Source organism: Carlito syrichta, unplaced genomic scaffold, assembly GCF_000164805.1.
Source record: "Carlito syrichta isolate Samal-C Ts95f unplaced genomic scaffold, Tarsius_syrichta-2.0.1 Scaffold99338, whole genome shotgun sequence".
NCBI classification, from domain to species: Eukaryota; Metazoa; Chordata; class Mammalia; order Primates; family Tarsiidae; genus Carlito; species Carlito syrichta.
Genome location: NW_007043434.1, coordinates 124875 through 146794, shown reverse-complemented (window position 1 = coordinate 146794; position 21920 = coordinate 124875). Strand labels below are relative to the sequence as shown.

The window sequence follows — 21920 nt, the reverse complement described above, 5'->3', positions numbered from 1 at the left end:
TTTAGGCTGTGGAAATCTTATTTTACTGGAAAGTGATAAGAGATTAAATATAATGGATGTCATCTTTATTTTAATTCAAAAAATGTGTTGTGTTTGTTTTTTATTTGCTTTTTTGTTGTTGCTAAACTGGCAAATTTAGCTCATTTCCACTGTAAATGCTCAGCTGTAAAAGTCATCCTGGGGAAACTGAAAACATCTGGCTACTACTTCAAGCCATGGTAGCTTATTAAATATTTTAGTAATTTCAATATATCAGAACATGACATTGCCCAACACCTGCTTTCATTTAGGAAAAAAAAAATCTAGAGGGAGTTAAGATCTTTATTAAACATCCAAAAGTTTCTTTCTTTTATGAGGTGACACAATTGCAATTGCTTATAACCACATGTATCTTAAAACTGCATTCTTTACCTTCATAATCCACAATATGAAAAATGTAAAACAAACGAATCCAAGAAGTAAACATTTGTATTCATAAGCAGTAGCTATGAATTATATTAGAACAAGTAAATGATTTTTTAAAAAAATTATTTCAATGGTCTGGAAAAACTTTTTGCTATTTTGCTAATTCAGTATTTCATTTTAGTATAATTGAGTAACTTTTTAATTTTGAAGAAATATCTTCTTATAAAAACTACTGAATTTCTCAAAATGTGGAGCAAAAAAATCAATTATACCTTATATCAAAGTAGCAACAAATTTGCAAATTTCAGTATTATAATCACACAACCACAAATAGCATGCAGTGAAAAATTCAGAACCGGAAATGCTCTTACTATTCATTCAAGTTCATCTTTCAGCATGTCTAATCCTTGATTAATATCAGTACTGTTGCTCTTCCTGAATACTTCATATTTAGTTTATGGTTCAGGAAGAGCTTAAAAACATTTTTTAAAAAACCTAAAATTCTTACACCAGATACATGGTTCACGCCTATAATCCCAACACTTTGGGAGGCTGAGGTGAGAGGATTGCCTGAGTCCACGGGTTCAAGACCAGCCTGGACAACTTGGTGAGACCTCATCTCTATAATTAAAAAAAAAAAAAAAAATTAGCCAGGCATGGTGGTGCATGCCCGTAGTTCCAGCTACTTATAAGGCTGACGCGGAAGAATAGCCTGAGCCCAGCAGGTTGAGGCTGCAGTGGCTGTGAGCGTGCCACTGCACTCCGGCCTGGGAGACAGAGTGAGACTACAGCTCAAAAAAATAAAACTAAACAAAACTAAAATTCTTAAGAATTGTAAGATATTTCTTTTTAGATTGGTAATCTGCATCACTTTGAGTAAAGTCCAGTAAAGGAATGAAGAACAAGGGAAGAAAGAAATGAAATTAAAATTCAATAGCTGGGGGAAGAGGAGAACAAAATACAAAAGGAAGAAAGTCTTCAGCCATATCATCTGAATTTCTAAAATATAGCTTTATTACCTTTCTAGAAGAAGTTAATTCCCATATATCATTTGACAACCACACTTTAATCAATGGGTCATTCAGAATCTCTTGGGTATTAACAATGTGTTCAACACTAGGCCAAAAGATGTAAAACTTAACAGCCCCTGCCTCCTGTGCTAGGTATGTAGGTAGACGATAAGGTCTTTGTTCTGTACAGGTCTAAATTCTAGTTTTAATTTAAAAATATATATAGCAAGAAGACGAATAATAAGGCAACATTTTTTTTTTTTTTTGAGTTGGAGTCTCACTCTGTCACCAGACTGGAGTGCAGTGGCACGCTCCTGGCCACCACAGCCTCGATTTGCTGGGCTCTGGTGATCCTTCTGCCTCAGCCTTCCAAGTAGCCGGAACTACAGGTGCGTGCTACCACGCCCAGTTAATTTTTTATTTATTGTAGAGATGAGGTCGCCAAATTGTCCAGGTGGGTCTTGAACCCATGGGCTCAGGCAATCCACCTGCCTCTGCCTCCCAAAGTGCTGGGATTATAGGCTGAGCCACCAAGCCCACAACATTTGAATGGGGTAGGTAAGGCACTAAGCACAAACCAGTTTGTGACAAAAGATACATGGTAAGAGTTATGCAGATATAGCTGGAAAGATCAACAGGTATTGTAGCATGGATGGGTGTGACCAGAGATGCCCAAACTTTCTCAGTTCATGTTGCCCTAATGTTTTAAATTATTTTTTCACTGTGCCCTAGGCCAAGTGACATATCTAACAGTTCTGTTTACTCAAGAGTTAGGTCAAAACAAAGAGTTTCACTTACCTCCTAACAAGTTAGTAGCTACTTAAAAAGATAATACAAGAAATAACTCATCACTTATAAGTGATCCTCAATAACATTAACAGTTGATTTCTCTATAGGGAATTACAATGACTGATGTGAGGCAGCTAGCGTGTCTCTCTCCTACAGAGTAAACTAAGATTGAGTTTCTTTAACACCCAGAGAGGAACAGGACCAGCAACATGCCCCATGACTCATAAAAGAAGTGATAGTAACCACATAATGCAAAGAGAAATATCAAGACCTGAATTGGAACTAGCCAGACTCTCTTCTAGATAGGAGCACCAATCACCAGCAGACTTGGGATGCAATGGGGAAGGTGAGTGAAGGGAATTGAATTCAGGAGGTTTGTGCTCCTGCTGAGGATTTGAAGGGTCCCCTGAGCCTAGCAGGACTCCAGTCCCTCACTGGAGATTGCCTTACTCACAGCCATGCTCTGCCAAAGCCCATGGAGTAGTTCAGGGAAAAAAGAAAGCCCTGAGCAGCTCTAGCTGTCAAATTTCAAGAACCCTTGCCAGCAGCTGCTTTCTAGCCAGCCTGGGAGGCGATGGCCTCAAGGGCAAACTCCTCTGCTGCAACAGACCATTCTCGGCCGGAGCAGCAGATTTGAGAACACCTGAGGCCCTGAGGCCAGCTGCACTCTGACATGTAGATGCAGTCTGCCTGAGGCTAAGGCAGGAAGCCAGGTGGGATTCCTTTCCATAGCAACCTCTCCCCCAGCGAAGCCTTCTGTGCTCGACCTGCACAACAGCATCCCCCTAGTGGCCTGGGACTCCCTCCCTCACCGGGCCGGCCAAGAATGCACAAATGTGGGGTGCTTCAGCTTCCCCTCGCCCCATTCCACTCAAAGGCTCAAAACAGACAAAAGAATTTGGGTAATCCCCAGAGCTCCCCACTCCAGCTAGGTTGGCAAGAAAGCTCAAGGCACCATCGAAGACTGGCTCTCTCCCACAAGTGCCACCTCCTGGCCAGAGGGCAATAGCACAGCTCATCACATCTGATATAATACCTCAGCTTAGGGGAAGGCCTGATCCCAAACCCACTACTATCTAAGCCACTCCCACTACTCAGGAGTGCCACAGTCAGCAACTGAGAAACAGAATATACCAAGGCTATATATAACCAAGGGAACATTACAGTGCCTATGTCAGCTCCCTGCCAACCTCAAATAACAAGAAATATCTACCTAAATTAGAAGGAGCCAGAAAATAATTCCAACAATATGAAAAAACAGAGTTCTCCAACACCCCCAAAAGACCACACTAACTCTTCAGCAATGGACCCTAACCAAAATGAAATCCTTAAAATTCCAGACATAAAATTCAAAAGGTTGGTTATAAAATTGCTCAGTGAGCTTCAGAAGAAAGTTGAAAACCAACATAAAGAATGAAAAATTCTCCAAAGAGACAGACAACTAAAAACAACAACAACAACAAAACGCAACAAGCTGAAATTCTGGAAATGAAAGAATCATTTAGAAAAGGACAATTGTGCAATAGGTAAGTTTAACAGTAGACTAGAACAAGCAGAAGGAAGTATTTCAGAACTTGAAGACAACCGCTTTCAAATGAACCCAATTAGGCAACAACAGAGAAAAAAGAAAAAAGAAAAAAAAAATCAAGAGACCAGAACAAAGTCTCCAAGAAATGTGGAATTACATAAAATGCCCAAACCTAAGAATCTAGGTATTCCTGAGGAAGAAGAGAATGCAACAGGTTTAGAAAACCTATTAGAGGGAATAATGGAGGAAAATTCCCTGGCCTTGCCAGAGATTTAAATATCCATATATAAGAAGCCCAAAGAACCCCCAGAAGATTCACTGCAAAAAGTTCATCCCAAGGCATATACTCATCTGGTTATGCAAAGTTAATATGAATAAAATAATTTTAAGAGCAGTGAGACAAAAGCATCAAATAACACACAATGACAAGCCTATCAGACTAACAGCAGACTTCGCAGAAGAAACCCTAGAGGCAAGAAAGGACTGGGGCACTATCTTCAATCTCCTCAAGCAGAATAACAGTCAGCCAAAGATTTTATATGCCACAAAACTAAGTTTCACAAATAATGGAGAAATTAAGTCTTTCTCAGACAAGCAAACACTGTCACCACTAGACTGACTCTATAAGAAATACTTAAAGGAGTTCTAAATACCAAAAGAAATGAGTATAACGCTTATAGACCTTATAAAACATCAATACAATAGAGGAAAAAAATGAGTAAGTTAAGCAACCAGATAACAACTAGTATAATGAATGGAATGATACTTTACATACTATTATTAACTCTGAATGTAAATGGTTTCAATGCCTGACTAAAAATATATAGACTGGCAGAATGGATTAAAAAAAAAAACAAATATCTGTTGCCTTCAAGAGACCCACTTAATACACAAAGACTTCTATAGACTCAAGATAAAGGGGTGGGGAAAAAAATATTCCATGCAAATGAAAACCAAAAACGAGCAGGAGTAGCCATTCTCATATCAGAAAAAAGACTTTAAATTAACAATGTTAAAAAAAAAAAAAGGACAAAGAGGATTATTATATAATGATAAAGGGAGTAATTCAACAAGAAGTCATGATAATTTAAAATATATATGCTCTAACAACTTTATAAAACAAATTCTATTACACCTAAAAAAAAAATAGCAATACAGTAATAGTGGGAGACTTCAATACTCCACTGACAGCAACTGACAGATAATCAAGACAGAAAGTCAACAAAGAAACACTGGAATTAAACTGAAACCTACAGCAAATGAAACTGACATCTGCAGAACATTCTACCTCAAATCTATATACTATATATTTTTCTCATTAGCACATGGAACATTCTCCAACACAGACCATATGACAGGCCACAAATCAAGTCTCAATAAGTTGTAAAAAAAAAATCAAAATCTTATCAAGCACCTTCTCAGACCACAGTGGAATAAAGCTAGAAATTAATTCCAAGAAGAACTTGTGAAACTAAACAAAAATATGGAAGTCAAATAAACTGCTGCTTGAATGATCTTTGGGTCAACAACAAAATCAAGAAATTTAAAAATTCCTCAAAACAAATGATAACAATGATACAAGGTATCAAAAACTCTGGGACACAGCCAAAGCTGTGCTCAAAGGAAAATTTATAGTGCTTATGGCCTACATTAATAAGACTGAACGATTGCATACTGACAACCTAACATCACATCTCAAGGAACTAGAAAAAGAGGAACAAATCAAGCTGAAAGCTAGCAGAAAAAAGAAGGAATGAAAATCAGAGCACAACTAAATGAAACTGAAATGAAAAAATACAAAGGATCCATGAAACATAGAGCTGGTTCTCTGAAAAGACGTACAAAACTGATATGCTACTAGTTAGATTAATTAAGAAATGAACAGAGAAGATTCAAATTAGCTTAATCAGAAATGAAAATGGAAACATTAGAACAGATACAATGGAAATTCAAAAGATCTTCTGAGACTATTATGAACACCTCTATGCAAACAAACTAGATAATCTAGAGGAAATGGATAAATTCTTGGAAACACACAGCCCCTCAAACTTAAATCAGAAAGAAACAGAGACACTAAACAGACCAGTAACAAGCAGTGAGATTGAAACAGTAATGAAAAGGTTCCCAACAACAACAAAAAAAAGTTCAGGACCTAAGGAACTCACAGCTGAATTCTACCAGATTTTCTTTCTTTCTTCTTTTTTTTTTTTTTTTTTTGGAGTTGAAGTCTCACTCTGTTGTCCAGACTGGAGTGCAGTGGCTGCTCCCAGCCACCGCAGCCTCAACCTGCTGGGCTCCGGCGATCCTTCCGCCTCAGCCTTCCAAGTAGCTGGAACTACAGGCGCAGGCTACCACGCCCGGCTCATTTTTTGATTTATTGTAGAGATGAGGTCTCACCAAGTTGCCCGGGCGGGTCTCGAACCCGCGGGCTCAGGCAAGTCACTCACCTCGGCCTCCCAAAGTGCAGGATTACAGGCTGAGCCACCGAGCCCGGCTCTACCAGATTTTCAAAGAAGAACTAGTACCAATTTTACTGCAGTCATTCCATAAGATTGAAGAGGGAATTCTCTCTAACTCATTCTACGAAGCCTATATCACTCTGATACCAAAGCCAGGAAAAGACACACACAAACTACAGACCAATATCCCTTATGAAGACAGACACAAAAACCATCAACAAATATTAGCAAACTGAATTCAACAGCACATTAAAATAAAAAATTCCACCATGACTAAGTGAGTTTTACACCAGGGATGCAAGAGTGGTTCAACATATGCAAGTCATTAAACATGATCCTAAACAAAAACAAAATCATGCGATCATTTTGGGTAGATGCAGAAAAAGCATTTGATAAAACCCAGTATCCCTTCATGATGAAAATCCTCAGCAAAATAGTCACAAAGGGAACATTCCTCAAAATAATAAAACCCATATACAAGAAACCAAACAAAAACATCCCATGCTCATGGATTGGAAGAATCAATATTGTTAAAATGACCATATTACCCAAAGTAATTTACATCAAATGCAATCTCTATCAAACTACCAATGTCATTTTCCACAGAATTAGAAAAAATAATCCTAAAATTCATATAAAACCAATAAGAAGCCAAATAGCCAAAGCAATCCTAAGCAAAAAGAACAAAGCTAGAGGCATTATATCACTCGACTTCAAATTATATTACAAAGCTATAGTAACCAAAATAGCAAGGTACTGGTACAAGAACAGGCATATGGACCAAAGGAACAGAATCGAGAATCTAGAAATAAACCTACAACCAACTGATCTTTGACAAAGCAGACAAAAACATACACTGGGGAAACAACATCCTATTCAACAAATGGTGCTGGGAAAATTGGATAGTTACATGCAGAAAAATAATACTTGATCCCTATCTCTTGCCATATATAAAAATTAACTTAAGATGAATTAAATACTTCAATGTCAGACCTGAAACCACAAAAATCCTGGAAGAAAACCTAGGAGAAACTCTACTATACATCAGCCCAGGCAAAAATTGTATGGCTAAAATGGTCAAAACAAATCCAACAGTAACAAAAATAAATAAGTAGAACTTAATTAAACTAAGAAGCTTCTGCACAGCAAAAAGAAATAATCAACAGAGCACACAGGCAACCTACAGAATGGCAGAAGATATTCGCAAACTATCTGACAAAGGACTTATATCCAGAATCTACAAAGAATTCAAACAAATAAGCAAGGAAAAAAGCAAATAACCCCATTAAAAAGTGAGCAAATGACATGAACAGACATCTCTCAAAAGATATACAAATAGCTAACAAACATATGAAAAAATGCTCAACATCACTAATTGTTGGGAAATGTAAATCAAAACTACAATGAGATACCACTGTACACTAGTCAGAATGGCCATTATTAAAAAGTCAAAAAACAACATGATGGCACAGATGTGGAGAAAATGGAACACTTATACACTGTAGGTGGAAGTGCAAATTAGAACAATCACTATAGAAAGTGGTGCTGAGACTTCTCAAACAACGAAAAGTAAATCTGGCCATTTGATCCAGCAATCCCACCAGTAGGTATCTACCCAAAGGAACAGAGGTTGTTAGATAAAAAAGACATCTGCATTCACATGTTCATAACAGCACAATTCACAATTGCAGAGAATCAACCTAAATGCCAATCAACTGATCAATGAATAATGAAAATGTGGTATAGATACTATGGAATACTCTTCAGCTATCAAAAAGAATGAAATAATATCTTTTGCAGCAACTTGGATGGAATTGGAGAACATATCCTAAGTGAACTAACTCAGGAACAGAAAACCAAATACCACATGTTCCTCCTCATAAGTTAAAGCTAAACTAAGGATGTGCAAAGGCATAGAGAATGGTATAATGGACAGTGGGGAAGGAATGGAGGGATGAAAAATTACCACAATGTACACAGGTGGTGGTTGTAGGTACACTTAAAGCCCAGACTTCTTCACCACTCTACAATGCAACCAATATAACCAAACACTATTTGTATCCCCATAGCTATTGACATAAAAAAAAATATATAAAGCTGCAAAAAAATAATAGCAACATAGTAAGACCCCCATCTCTACAAAAAGTAAAAAAATGGCCAAGCGTGGTGGCGCACTCCTGTAGTTCTAGCTACTTGGGAGGCTGAGGCAGAAGGACCACCTGGGTCAGTAGGTTGAGGCTGTGGTGAGCCATGATCGTGCACCACTGCACTCCATCCAGCCTAGGAAACAGAGTGAAGTCCCAATTAAAAAATAAATAATTAAAAATAAAAGAGATTTCCAGATAAACAAAACCTAAGGGAGCTTGTCATCAGAAGACCTGCCCAGAAGTGCTAAGGGAAGTTATTCAGATCAAAATAAAAGAACACTAGAGAGTAACTTGGAAGGAAGCTAGCTATTTTGGTAACTGTTTTCCTTTCTGATTTCAAACATGTTTATTGCATAAAACAATATTTATAATCTATGCAAATGAGCATTTGGTGTATAAAGACATTTGTGACAATGTAATGGGGGACATAGTTATATAAAAGCAGAGTTTTTGTAGCCTTTTGAAGATAAGCTATACTGATAAGTTGGTATCAATTCAACAAGATTGTTATAAACTTAGGATGTAAGTTATAATCACCAGGGTAACCGCCAAGAAAATAAGTCAAACCTGCACATTGATGTTTATAGCAGCTTTATTCTTAATTGCCAAAACCAGGAAGCAAACAAGATGTCCTTCACTGTGAATGAATGAGTAAACTAGTACATCCAGGAAACAGCATATTACTCACAGAATGAGCTATAAATAAAAAGACATGGAGCAAACCTGAATGCATATTACTAAGTGAAAGAAACTTATCTGAAAAGGCTACATCCTGTAAGATTTCAGCTATACAACATTCTGGAAAAAGCAAAACGACAGAGAGAACAGTTGCTATGGGCCAAACGGTTAGGGCAAGAAAGAGATGAATATGCAGAGCACAGAAGATTTTTAGGGCAGTGAAACGATTTTGCATGACATTACAGTGGTGAGACATGTCATTATACATCTGTCAAAACCTATAGAATGTACACCATGAGTAAACCCTAATGTAAACTGTTGACTTGGAGGGATAATTAGGTGTCAATGTAGGTTCATTATTTATAAAAAATGTACAACTGAAGCAAAATGTTGACAGTTGAGGAAGCTGTGTACATGTGGAGACATGGGTTTCTGAGGACTCTGTTTTCTGCTCAATTTTGCTGTGGACCTAAAACTGCTCTAAAAAATAGTTTATTAATTGAAAAAAAAATATTTATACAGAAAAGGAAACGAGAAGCAAATTAAAAAAGTAGAGTAGAAAAATTCCATCTAACAGAAAAGGTAGTATTATCAGAAGAAAAACGATAAAGAGCTGTGAAAAACAAATAGCAGAACAACAGAAGTCCTTTTGTTGCATAATAAATAAATTGGCAAGTTTTTGTCCTTGGTTTCTGGGAAGGAGCCTCTACATTCTTAGACTTTCCCCCAGTGACAGTCGTGTCTTTGTTATTCACGGTAGACACTTCAGGCCATACCTGAGTTCACATTAGCAAGGAGACTCATCATGGCCCTGTTTCAGGATTAGGGCTGGCCATGCCAGAAAGACTAATCATGTCATTAAATGGTAGAACTTTGAGCCACATGCTATCAGCCTGATCTCCTGACCTCCAGAGAGAGGCCCAAGGCTAGAGACTGAATTCAATCATGTGGCCAATGATCCATTCAATCAAACCTATGTAACAGAGCCCCAATAAATATTGGACACCCAAAGCTCAAGTGAATTTCATGGCTGGTGAAAGACACTGATGCGTCAGAATGACGATATATCCTAAGGACACATAAGCTTTTTGTTTGGGACCCTCCCAGATCTCACCCTATGTTTCTTTTCTTTTGTTTGGTCCTAATTTGTGTCCTATAAAGTGGTCATCCTAAGTATAGTGCTTTCCTGAGTTCTAGGAATTGTTCTAGCAAATTACTGACACTGAGGTAGTAGTAGGAATCCTGAAATTTGTCGTTAGTTGGTCAGAATTGCAGGTCAGAAGGTAGCCACGAAACCCCTAAGTTTGCAACTTGTATATAAAATGAGGGCAGTCTTGTGGGGGACTGTGTCATAAACCTATGAATTTTGACCTAACTTCTAATAGTTAGCATGAGAATTGTACTATATCTTACTAGTAATTAACTTAAATGTTTCTTTCTTTTATTTTTGTGAGGCAGGGTCTCACTGTGTTACCCAGGATGGAGTGCAGTGATACAAACATAGCTCACTGCAGCCTCTAACTCCTGAGCTCATGCAATCCTCCCGCCTCAGTCTTCCTGAGTAGCTAGGACTACAGGCATGCACCATCATGCTCAACTAAATACCTTAAATGTAAATGAATGAAAGTTTTAAATTGAAAGGCAGAGCCTGCCAGAATAAAAAAAGTTCCAATAGCATATTATCTAAAACAGACTCATATTAGATCCATATAAACTGAAAGTAAAAAGACTAAAAAAGACATTTAATGAAAATAGTAACCAAAAGAGAGCAGGGGTAGCTGTCCCAATATCGGGCAAAATAGACTTTAAATAAAAACTTGTTAAAGGAGACAAAGAAGAGCATTATTTATTGGGAGAAGAGTCATTCCATCAAGAAGATTTAACAATTATAAACATACACAAACTTAACAAGAGTCCACAAATATATGAAACAAAAATCTACTTAATTGGAGGAAGAAATATAGACCACAAAAATAAATGAAGACATAACTTTAAGTAATGGACCTATTAGAATAGCTATTTTTTTGAAAAAGGAAAAATAACAGGTGTCGGTGAGGATTTTGAGAAACGGGAACCTATATCATACATTGGTGTTAGAAATATAAAATGAGCTAGGCTCGGTGGCTCAGCCTGTAATCCCGCGCCTTTGGGAGGCTGAGGTGAGTGGATTGCCTGAGCCCGCGGGTTCGAGACCCGCCTTGGGCAGGCGAGACCTCATCTCTACAATAAATCACAAAATTAGCCGGGCGTGGTAGCACACGCCTGTAATTCCGGCTACTCAGAAGGCTGAGGCGGAAGTATCGCTGGAGCCCAGCAGGTCAAGGCTGCGGTGACCGGGAGCGGCCACTGCACTCCAGTCTGGGCGACAGAGTGAGACTCCAACTCAAAAATAAATAAATAAATAAATAAATCAAAAGAAATATAAAATGATGCAAATATTGTGAAAAATTGTTTGACAGTTCCTTAGAAATTTAGACAAGGTTACCATATGACCCAGCAGCTATACTCCTGGGAAAATAATTCCCAAATTGAAAACTGATGTTTAAACAAAAACCGGCACCAAATGTTCATGGCAGCATTATTCACAATACTCAAAAGGTGAAAAGAAATCAAATGTTCTAACAAATGGATAAACGAAATGTATACAGGTTGAGCATCCCACATGTGAAAAGCTTGGGACCTTAAGTGTGTCAGATTTCAGATTTTGGAATATTTGCATTACACTTACTGGTTAAGCATACCTACTCTGGAAATTCCAAATCCAAAATGCTCCAATGAGAATTTATTTTGAGCATGACATTTGAGTATCATGCTGACATTCAAAAAGTTTCAAATTTTGGAGCACTTCGAATTTTGGAATATACCCATACAGTGGAATAGTATTCAGTCATAAAAGGAAATGAAGTACTGATGTAGGCTATCACATGAATGCACCTGAAAACAGTAAGCTAAGTAGAAGAAGCCAGTCACAAAATAACATAATTAATATAATTTCATTTACATGAAATAGTGACAATATACAAAGCCATAGAGACAGAAAACCAATGAGTGGTTTCCAGGGGCTGAAGAAAAGAGGGAAAGGGAGTGACTGCTTAATGGGTACTGGTTTCCTTTTGGGGTGATGAGAATGCTCTGAAATGAAATAGTGGTGATGGCTGCACAATACTGTGACCAAACTAAATGCTTTTGAGTTATATATACAAGTTAAATGACTAAAGCAATAAATTTTTTGCTATGTGCATCCTACCATAATTTTGAAAAAAATCTATGCATACTTTTTTCTTTCAGTTATTAAACCAGATTCAGATACAGATAAAAATGCACAAAAAATTAAGAGATCTGTGCTACATACCTGTTAATGCTGCTGGTTTAGAAAGTGTACTATATTGGTTTTGTGTAGATATCATACTTTGACGTGGACTTAGTGTTGGTGATGCAACAAGTGAAAGCTCCTCAATAATAATACTGCTTTTGGGATGATTCTTGGGAAGTTCATTTAGTCTTTGCTCTAATGAATACTTTAAAAGGTCCAACTTCTGACTTGATTCATTAAATCTTGCTTGAGCCTTACATGGGGAAAAGACAATTGTCATTTAAGCAATCACATACATTGAATAATGTATTTATTAAAACAAATTAGACTTTTTATTTAAAATTACTTCTGAAAGTGCTTTTCTGTCTGTTACTTTTCCTGAGCCAAGTAATTTCATTACATTCTTTGCACCTTCTGCTACTGCAAACTCTATCCTAAAATGATGCCTCAATTCTTCCATCCGAAGTTCGAGAGGACTTATCACAGGTTTTGCTAGAAGGAGGAAAAACAAAAACAAAAACTTAATTGAGCCATTTATTTGACTTTCTAATTTGTGTTAATTAAAAATCATGAAAAGAAATGAATTCCTATTACATTAAAAGAAGTTAGTTCTTAAATCAATAAACACGGAAGTAATGATAAATGCTATGTTGAAATTCAGAACTTTTCATTTTGGTCATTATACAACTAAACTACAAAACTGAAAAAGGATTCCAGAACTGAAGATACTCATATATTGTAATACGACAACACTGAAACAGTTTCTAGTCATGCTGTTAGCAACTGGATATAAAGATTTTCTCTGGAATTAAAAAAAAAAAAAAGAAAGAAAGAAAGCACAAAAGAAAACAAAGTCACAATCTTCTTGAGATACAAGGGAAAAATATACAAAAGAATCTATCCATGTGAAGAGTGTAAAATTCAAAATAAAGAAAATAATGCTTCCTGCCCCTTAACTTTGATCCACCTTGTTCCTACATAAGATTTATTTGTATCACTATATGCTCATAATAAGAAGAATAATAGTTTATCTCTGTTCCATCACCATTATCAAAAGCCAATTCATTGGTCTGGACTGCTTGAAGAATCTGCATTCGTATGACTTCTATTTTTGTCTTGCTGTCCTGAAGCAGCTGCTGAGCTGTACCATGGAGTTTCCGATCCTATTAAAAGTAAATTTGAAAAAGTAAGCAAATAAAGGGACAAAGGAAACATTTCCATATCTTTTAAATAGATCAATTGATTTATCAGCAAGTGAAAAACAGTTTAAAAAAATAAACACTGTGAGCACTACAATCTTATAGACATAGTCACAAAAAAGAGCCAACAAACTTATTGAGTGATAACTGGGAAAAACAACTCCATCAGTAAAGTCAATTTGGATAAAGCAAGGAAATCTTATTGTTTCATTAATTTATTTTTTACCGTATAATTAATTGTACATATCTGAGATGTGCAACTTGATATATGTATACATAGAGAGATGATCACCGTCAAGCAAATGTGCTGACCCATCACTGTCTGTAGTTGCCCTTTTATATGTGTGCTAAGCACACCTAAAATCTACTCTCAGCACATCTTCAGTGTATATTATTAACTACAGTCCTCATGCTGAACGTGAGACCTCTGGACTTACTTATCCTATCTAACTGCAAATATTACCCTTTGACTTACTTTTCCCCATTTCTTCTCCCTCTCTAATGCTGGTAAGCACTATTTTACTATTTCTATGTATTCAAACTTTTTAAAAAAACAAAACTCCATATATACGTGAGATTATACAGTATTTTTTTTTTTGTGCCTCACTTATTTCACTTAGTATAATGTCCTTTGAGTTCATCTGTGTTGTCATAAATGGCACTATCTCCTTTTCTGAGGTGAAATATTTCACTGTATATATGTGTACACACACACATACACATCTACCACACACACTACCCATATCCATTTATCTGCCAATAGACACTATAGGTTGTTTGAATTGTATTACGGGTTTTAAGAAAAATTCAAATTCATATTTGTAATTTTCTTGTCTTTGCTTTACACAAAATATAAGGAATTTTCCTTCAGTAGGATCAATAACTCTCAGACTCAAAAACACAGTATGAGATGGATGGTTCCATGATTAAGCCTAGAACACTTAGATGAACTCGTCCTCTTCCTTGCCACTTCAGTTTAACTTTCAGGGGGCTTCACATATGCAGGCAAATGCAAAAAATAGCCAGTCATAGTTTTTGTGTGAATATCAAAAAATGAGACCTTCTCAATCAAGCTGGGGAGAAAGTTACTGAATAAACTTCTATCATCTCTTAAGACTTTAAGAAAGAATTTTGAATTAGGTGAACTAACGTTAACACTGTACCTCTGTTTAGTTCTAGTAACACTGAATGAGTGACAGAAGGAATCGTAGTAGGCCAAATAATGGCTCACTCAAAGATGTCCATGTCCAAAGCCCCAGAATCTTTTTTTTCTGAGTTGGAGTCTCACTCTGTCTCCCAGACTGGAGTGCAGTGGCACACTCCCAGCCACTGCAGCCTCGACCTGCTGGGTTCCAGCAATCCTTCCGCCTCAGCCTTCCAAGTAGCTGGAACTACAGGCATGCGCTACCTGCCTGGCTAATTTTTTATTTACTGTAGAGATGAGATCTCACCAAGTTCCCTGGGCTGGTCTCGAACCCTCAGGTTCAAGCAATCCACTTGCCTCAGCCTCCCAAAGTGCTGGGATTACAGGCTGAGGGACTGAGCCCAGCCTGTGACGTCTTAAGCCACTAAATTTATAGCATCTCTGCTTTTATCATTAAGGCAATTAGTACTAATTTGGACATTAAATAAATTAAATTCTCCAGGAGACTCATGTCTCTTAGAACCTAAAAGACAAGCATCAAGTCAGGCAGTGGTAGGAGAGTAACTCTGCTATTATGTAAGAGGAATAAAAGTGAGCTGAAATATATTCCACTGAACTCAGGTTAATATACTAAGGAGGAAAAAACAATTAGCAAATTTATGAAATTTGTGAATTTTTCTCATTTCTTTCATGTTCCCAAAGTCAGCTATTTAGAAAAGGGCTTCTAGCCAGATTTTGTTTTTTAATAAATATTGTGTATTTAGATTTAACACCAAAAGGCAAGACTCAAGTAGTTTAAGTAGTCTCATAGATATCCATTTGTACCATAAAGTAGACAAAAACACACACACTTGCTAACTATAGTTTACCAGTAAGGATACTAGCTTGCATTTCACTAGCTTGAATTTGGTATCTGTCTATAACATATTATAGATGCTTTTATGAATGCATCTATTCATCTTCCAAATTTAAAATGGAAATACTTTTCTTCTACTGTAATTCCTCTTCTTTTTTTTTTTTGTTAGTTGGAGTCTCACTCTGTCACCCAGACTGGAGTGCAGTGGCCGCTCCCGGTCACTGCAACCTCGACCTGCTGGGCTCCGGCAATCCTTCCGCCTCGGCCTTCCACGTAGCTGCAACTACAGGTGCGCGCTCCCATGCCCAGCTAATTTTTTGATTTATTGTAGAGATGAGGTCTCGCCTGCCCAGGCGGGTCTCAAACCCGCGGGCTCAGGCAATCCACTCACCTCAGCCTCCCAAAGGCGCAGGATTACAAGCTGAGCCACCGAGCCTGGCTGTAATTCCTCTTCTTAACTAGTATTAGGAAAACAGACAAACTGAAGATTAGAAATAACTATAGTCAGCCGGGTGCAATGGCTCACACCTGTAACCCCCAGCACTTTGGGAGGTTGGAGGAGAGAGGACTGCCTGAGCCCACAGGTTCGAGATCATCCTGGACAACATGGCAATAATTCATCTCTAAATAAATTAAAAAAAAATTAGCCATGGGGGGTGGTGTATGCCTGTAGTTCTAGCTACTTGGAAGGGTGAAGTGGAAGGATCGCCTGGAGCCCAGCAGGTCGAGGCTGTAGTGGCCATGAGCGTGCCACAGTACTCCAGCTGAGCAACAGAATGAGACTGACTCCAAAAAAAAAAAAAAAAAAAAAAGAAAAGAAAAGAAAAAAGAAAAAGAAAACTATAGGAAAAAAACCTATAGTTGTGCTGCATAACTACATTTCGGTCAATGATGGAGCACATATATGACAGCAGTCAGTCCCATAAGATTATAGTACTGTATTTTTACTGTACCTTTTCTATGTTTAGATATGTTTACATACACAAATAGTATTGTGTGACAATTGCCTGCAGTATTCAGTATAGTAACATGCTGTTACTCTAGCCTAAGAGCAATAGGCTATACCATTTAGCCTAGGTGTGTAGTATGCTATACCATCTAGGCTCATGTAAGTACACTCTGTAATATTTGCACAATGAAAAAACTGCCTAATGACACATAACTATTTCTTTGAGATCAGATCAGAGCAAGAAAAAAACTTAGTATTCCAAAGCTCATAATTTAATGGGACAAATGTATTTTGCAATCAGACAGACTTGAACCCAAGACTTATTATATGTAAAATTGGGCAAGTTATTTACCTTCTGAAAGTTTTAGGTTTCTTGCAGAAACTATACAAGTGAAGATATATAGAACTTTTTTAAGCACAAAACTAAAATTATATTGACTAGCACATGACTCACATGAAAACATTCTCTTTTAGAAAGCAATAAAAATAGTGATTAAATATCTTATTTCAATGAATGTAAAAGTATAAATATAAGTAAACTATATAAAATTATGCTTTTCAGTTAACTCCTTTTATTTTTTATTATTATGCAAAATGACTGATTCTGTCATTTAATTCTTTGGAAATGCTCCTTTCTTAAATATTTCAGTTCAATATGCAAGGAAGAGCTCTTGCATTTTATTTTACAAGTAAGTGAATTTTCCCACACTGATTTCTACAGGATCTGCACAAAGGTGCCAAAGTGTGATGAAGTCTTTTGAGACTGACTTTGGGGCCACCACCTCAGGTTACCTCCCACTGGGGGAGCTTTTCTGTCCTCTCAATAAATCCTGCTTTCAAAAAACAAAAACAAAAAAATTGATTTTGGATACTATCTGTCACAGCAATATATGGTTTTTATATAACAATTTTATGCTTTCCAGAATTCAATGGATTTTTAAAATAAGTACCTAATATGCACAAAGCAAGAGACAAGGTGGGTTATACTGAATGGTTGCATATAGGTCAACTAATGAATATTACAGAAAAATACTCACTTTTATGTTGATGAAAATGTTGGGGAAATTTTTATATATTACTAGATTGAACCACGTGAAAATGCTAATATCTGATTGATTTTAAACTAAAAAACAGCAATTTCATGTGGTTCAAACTAATAGGCTAACTAACTAGCTCTCTACAATATCCGATAATTTGGAGTATATAATATTTTATAACTATAGCTAATAATAACTATAAATTTTATAATATTTTCAAATTACATACTATTTTTTATTTTACAAAAAATAAGTGTTTTGTAAGTTATAGTAGGATATTATAACCAATAAACTATATCACATAGACAACTCAGAAATAAATAAGATTTTATGTTTTTCATCACATATTTATGGCTTACTTCCCATATGTTAAATATTGTCAGACCTAGTGAAAATACAAAGATCAATCAAAAGGCTACCTTATGAAGCTTATATTTTGACAGAAAAGATACAGATAATTATGTGCATTACAAAATTAAAAGCAGTCAAAGAAAATTTCAAAGAAAGGTGGAATTAATTTTAGCTGAGGGAATCCAGAAAGGTTTTCTGAGTCATTAATATAGACAACTTTGGAATGTGTCAAGATTGGAGAATTTCTCATGTTATGAGTTCTTATAACAACAAAACCCCAAAACAAACAACAAAACACCCATAAAAGAACATAAGGTAATTTTTGGAAGTATCTTGATTGTGACGATGGTATCACTGGTATCTATATAAGCCCAAATTTATCAAAATGTATACACTAAATATATGTAATTTTTTTCTATATAAATTAGATCTAGATAAAGGTTAATCAAACAAACAAGTTTGGAGGATTGGGGACTGGAGGAACCTGAATGGGTAGTCTGACAGGCAGCTCAAGCACTTTCAAAATAAGATGAAACATGCTGGAAAAACCACAAATTTTAATAAACAGCATAGTTTGTTTTACCTGAATATATGAACAGGAACCATCTCTTCAACATGCCTTAGGAAACCCTTACAGATTATTCTATAAGAATCAGTGGTGCTGCTTAGAGTCACACTGCCCAATGAAGAAACGCCAAGCTCTACTACTCCTTAGGTAGCAGGGTAAGAGAACTGCATCCTACTCCTCAGATCTTTATAATGACAATAAGTAACATCTTAGGCATAAAAGGGATAATATGATAGTAGCTATAGTACGTACAAGTATGACATAAGAAAAAGGACAATGTGCAAATTATGGGCCAAAGGAAGATAATGAGCAATGAACGGGCAATGAAGCAATATCCGTTCTCTGAACAAACACTGAGTGTTTGTGGAAAAGTATTTCAATGTAGTAGGTACTGCTCTAGGCAATGAAGATACAGTGATAACTAGTACAGTGTCTCTGCCTGCATGAAATTTACATTGTAACACTGAAAACACTTAAGGAAATTAATTAAATCACATAAACTGTAATTTAAGATAATGGTAATGCAGTAAAGAATAAGAGGAGACAAGGGTTGCTATCTTACTTAGGATAGTAGTGAAGATCTTGCTGAGGTCTTAGCACCTCAATGGAGAACTTAGTGAATGAGAAAGCCATGAAAATACTTGGGAGAAGAGATACAGAGGAAAAGATATATATCAAGTGCAATGGCCCTGGGGTAAGAGTGTGTTGGCTATGTTCAAGGGATAGCAAAGAAGCTAGTGTAGCTAGAATGTAATGAGAGAGGAAGATGTTTTAAAAGAGGTCAAAAGGCATCCAGGTGTAAATCATACATGGGCTGGCAGTCAGAGGACGAGCTTTGTATTTTATTCTAAGCATGATGAGAAGTCATTAAAGGGTTTTGAACAGGAGGGTGAAGATATCTTACTTAAAATTTAAAAGGACAACCCTACAGCATGCATAGGGCTTTAATTTTTATCATACAGAACCTGATAACCGGAGTTCTGTTGATCTTTGCCTACAGGCACACCGAATTAATCATCCCTGTCTCTAGATTTGCTCCCCCTCATGAATTCCCTACCACTGTGAAGGGCATCACCACTCATTAGTCTGTCCACTTAACCAATCTAAGAATCATCTTTGGCTCCGCCATCTTCCTCATATCCAGATACCAACAGACTGACTGTCTTCACTGCTTTCACTGCTGTTACAAAAGACATGAAAATGTTTAATCTGGACTATACAAAAGCCACTTAAAGTTGCTTGTAGATTTGACCTTCTCTATTTAATTCCTTGAGTCTGAGAAGGATGGCTAAGAACTTTCTAAACTTGAAATCTGACCAAGTGTTTTCCCTGCTAAAATTCTTTCAGCAGCTCCATCTTATAAGATAGAATCCCAACTGCTTAATTAATTTTGTACAAAGTACTATATAACCTGGTTTGTCTTTCAGCTATACTACCCTTTTAACTATGCCTCACCCACTTAAAGCTCCACTGGTGGGGAAGGGAAGTCCTACTGAAATCATCTGGAAGACTTTTCTCAAACAAAATGTGTCCTTCAGGAGATTCAGATTTGTTGCCCTATAGCCTTTCACTGAAAATGACTGCTAGAGTTGACAACTGTTAGTATCATAAGCGCATTCTGGCTGGGCACAGTGGCTCACACCTGTAATCCCAGCATTTTGGGAGGCCAAGGTGGGAGGAGTGCTTCAGCCCAGGAGTTCAAAACCAGGTTGGGCAACACAGCCAGACTTTGTCTCCAACCCCCCACTCCCCCAAAGTCAGGCATAGTGGCAAGTGCCTGTAGTCCCAGAGTTACTCCGGAGGCTAAGGCAGAAGGATCGCCTGAACCCAGAAAGTTGAGACTGTGGTGAGCCATGATAGTGTCATTGCGCTCTAGTCTGGGTGATAGAGTGAGTCCTTGACTCAAGAAAAGAAAGAAAGAAAAAGTGCATTCTATTTATGTCAGGTAAGAAACATGCTGAGAACTTGTACTATTACAGCCATACCAAATCACTTCTATTTCTTTAGAATAAGCCAGGCTACTCTACAGTTCTATATTCTGTATATACTGGGTTTACCCATACTACCATCCCTAGGGAAGAATTCCTTTTTAAATTCAAAATCAACTTCCAGCTCTCATACTAAGACTCAAGTGATACCTTCTGGCAGTTAGATGATTCTTCTTCAGTGCGCTTCCAAAGTAAGTCAAACAAACTACTCATATACTGCAATTATTTACATGTAATATCTCCTTTCAAGAAAGTAGGTCTCTTAATAGCATGATATTATCTATTGAGTACCAACTATGTATAAGGCACCATCTTTATTAAATTTGTACCCCAGAGTCTAGCATAATGACTATCAAACTGTTATTTAAATCCTTAATGAATAAATAAATTAATATACTACATAATTTAAACTAGCAATTTTCCCTAATCTGATGAATACATACTGTGACTCTCTGAGAAATTTAAAGATGAGAAACAAAAACAGTTAAGATAGAATCTGGTCAGAAGAATCTGGCAAGCCTATCTCAGAGGCTGCTAATCGGCTTTGGACCTCCACTTGAGTCCTTCTCAAACTAATGAATCCCCTAATTAAAAATAAAAAGCCTTGTTCATTTTGGACTTGTGTTTATTTATCTGTTCATTTCACTTTTAGTGTATCTAGAGCCCTGTTCAATTTAGACCAGAGGTTCTTAATAATGCTTTGGAGATGACAGACAACGTTGAGAATACGGTGTAACCTACAGCCATTCATTCAATTATCAACACACACATTTGCTTTTCCTATAACTTCAAAGGATTCATAAATCCCTCAAACTAATTCATAAACCTCAGATTTAAAAAACCTTACTCCAGAGGGCAAAAGGTTACTTTAATTTTAAAATGCTCAGCATAATGTGGTGCATTCATAGTTCCAGGAACACACTATTTACTTAAAAAAAAAAGTTCAAAATAACATTTTATAAAAATAAAATAATCCCCCAAATTAAAGGTCAATACTAAAAATAATAGCACAGAAAATAACTCTATCATCCAATAATAAATGTTCAAAGTTAGTAAAGTAATATCCTATCAAGTATCACATCATAAGAAATATCAAATAGAAACAAATATATTCCTCTAAAAATAAAAAATTCATTTGAAATATGCCATAAAATATAACTAAATTTCAAAAATAACCTTAAAAAATCCCACATTTCTCTTTTTTCAGCATCTTCCCAAATTTCATCTGAGGTGGGTAGTAGATTTTTCCCCCATCATTTCAGAATTCTTTCAAAACTAGAAGAACAAAGTAATACCTAAAAACTTTAATTCTGAAATTATTTAATATCTATTAAAATATTAAAAAATTGATTTACAAAGATAAAAATCTTTAAAACGAGTTGAGAGTAGAAAGGTAGGTTTTATAACAAATATACCTCTATCAGAATTTTTGGATATCATTAAAACTACAGAATCTTAGATTGAAAAGATCCTTCAGGGTAATCTGGTTCAGCAGTTTC

At 36.5% G+C, this 21920-nt stretch overlaps 1 protein-coding gene across 2 annotated transcripts in view; it reads right to left on the bottom strand.

Moving 5' to 3' along the window:
* The window catches only part of LOC103265935 (serine/threonine-protein kinase N2), a 73796-nt gene that overhangs the window by 32265 nt on the left and 19611 nt on the right, over positions 1-21920 (bottom strand). For both annotated transcript variants that reach the window (XM_008063582.2, XM_021715073.1), the window contains exons 3-5: positions 13375-13492; positions 12676-12821; positions 12369-12582 (exon numbers count right to left, since the gene is read on the bottom strand). In XM_008063582.2, coding sequence (XP_008061773.1) covers positions 12369-12582; positions 12676-12821; positions 13375-13492 — 478 coding nt within the window. The remainder of the gene's footprint in view (positions 1-12368; positions 12583-12675; positions 12822-13374; positions 13493-21920) is intronic.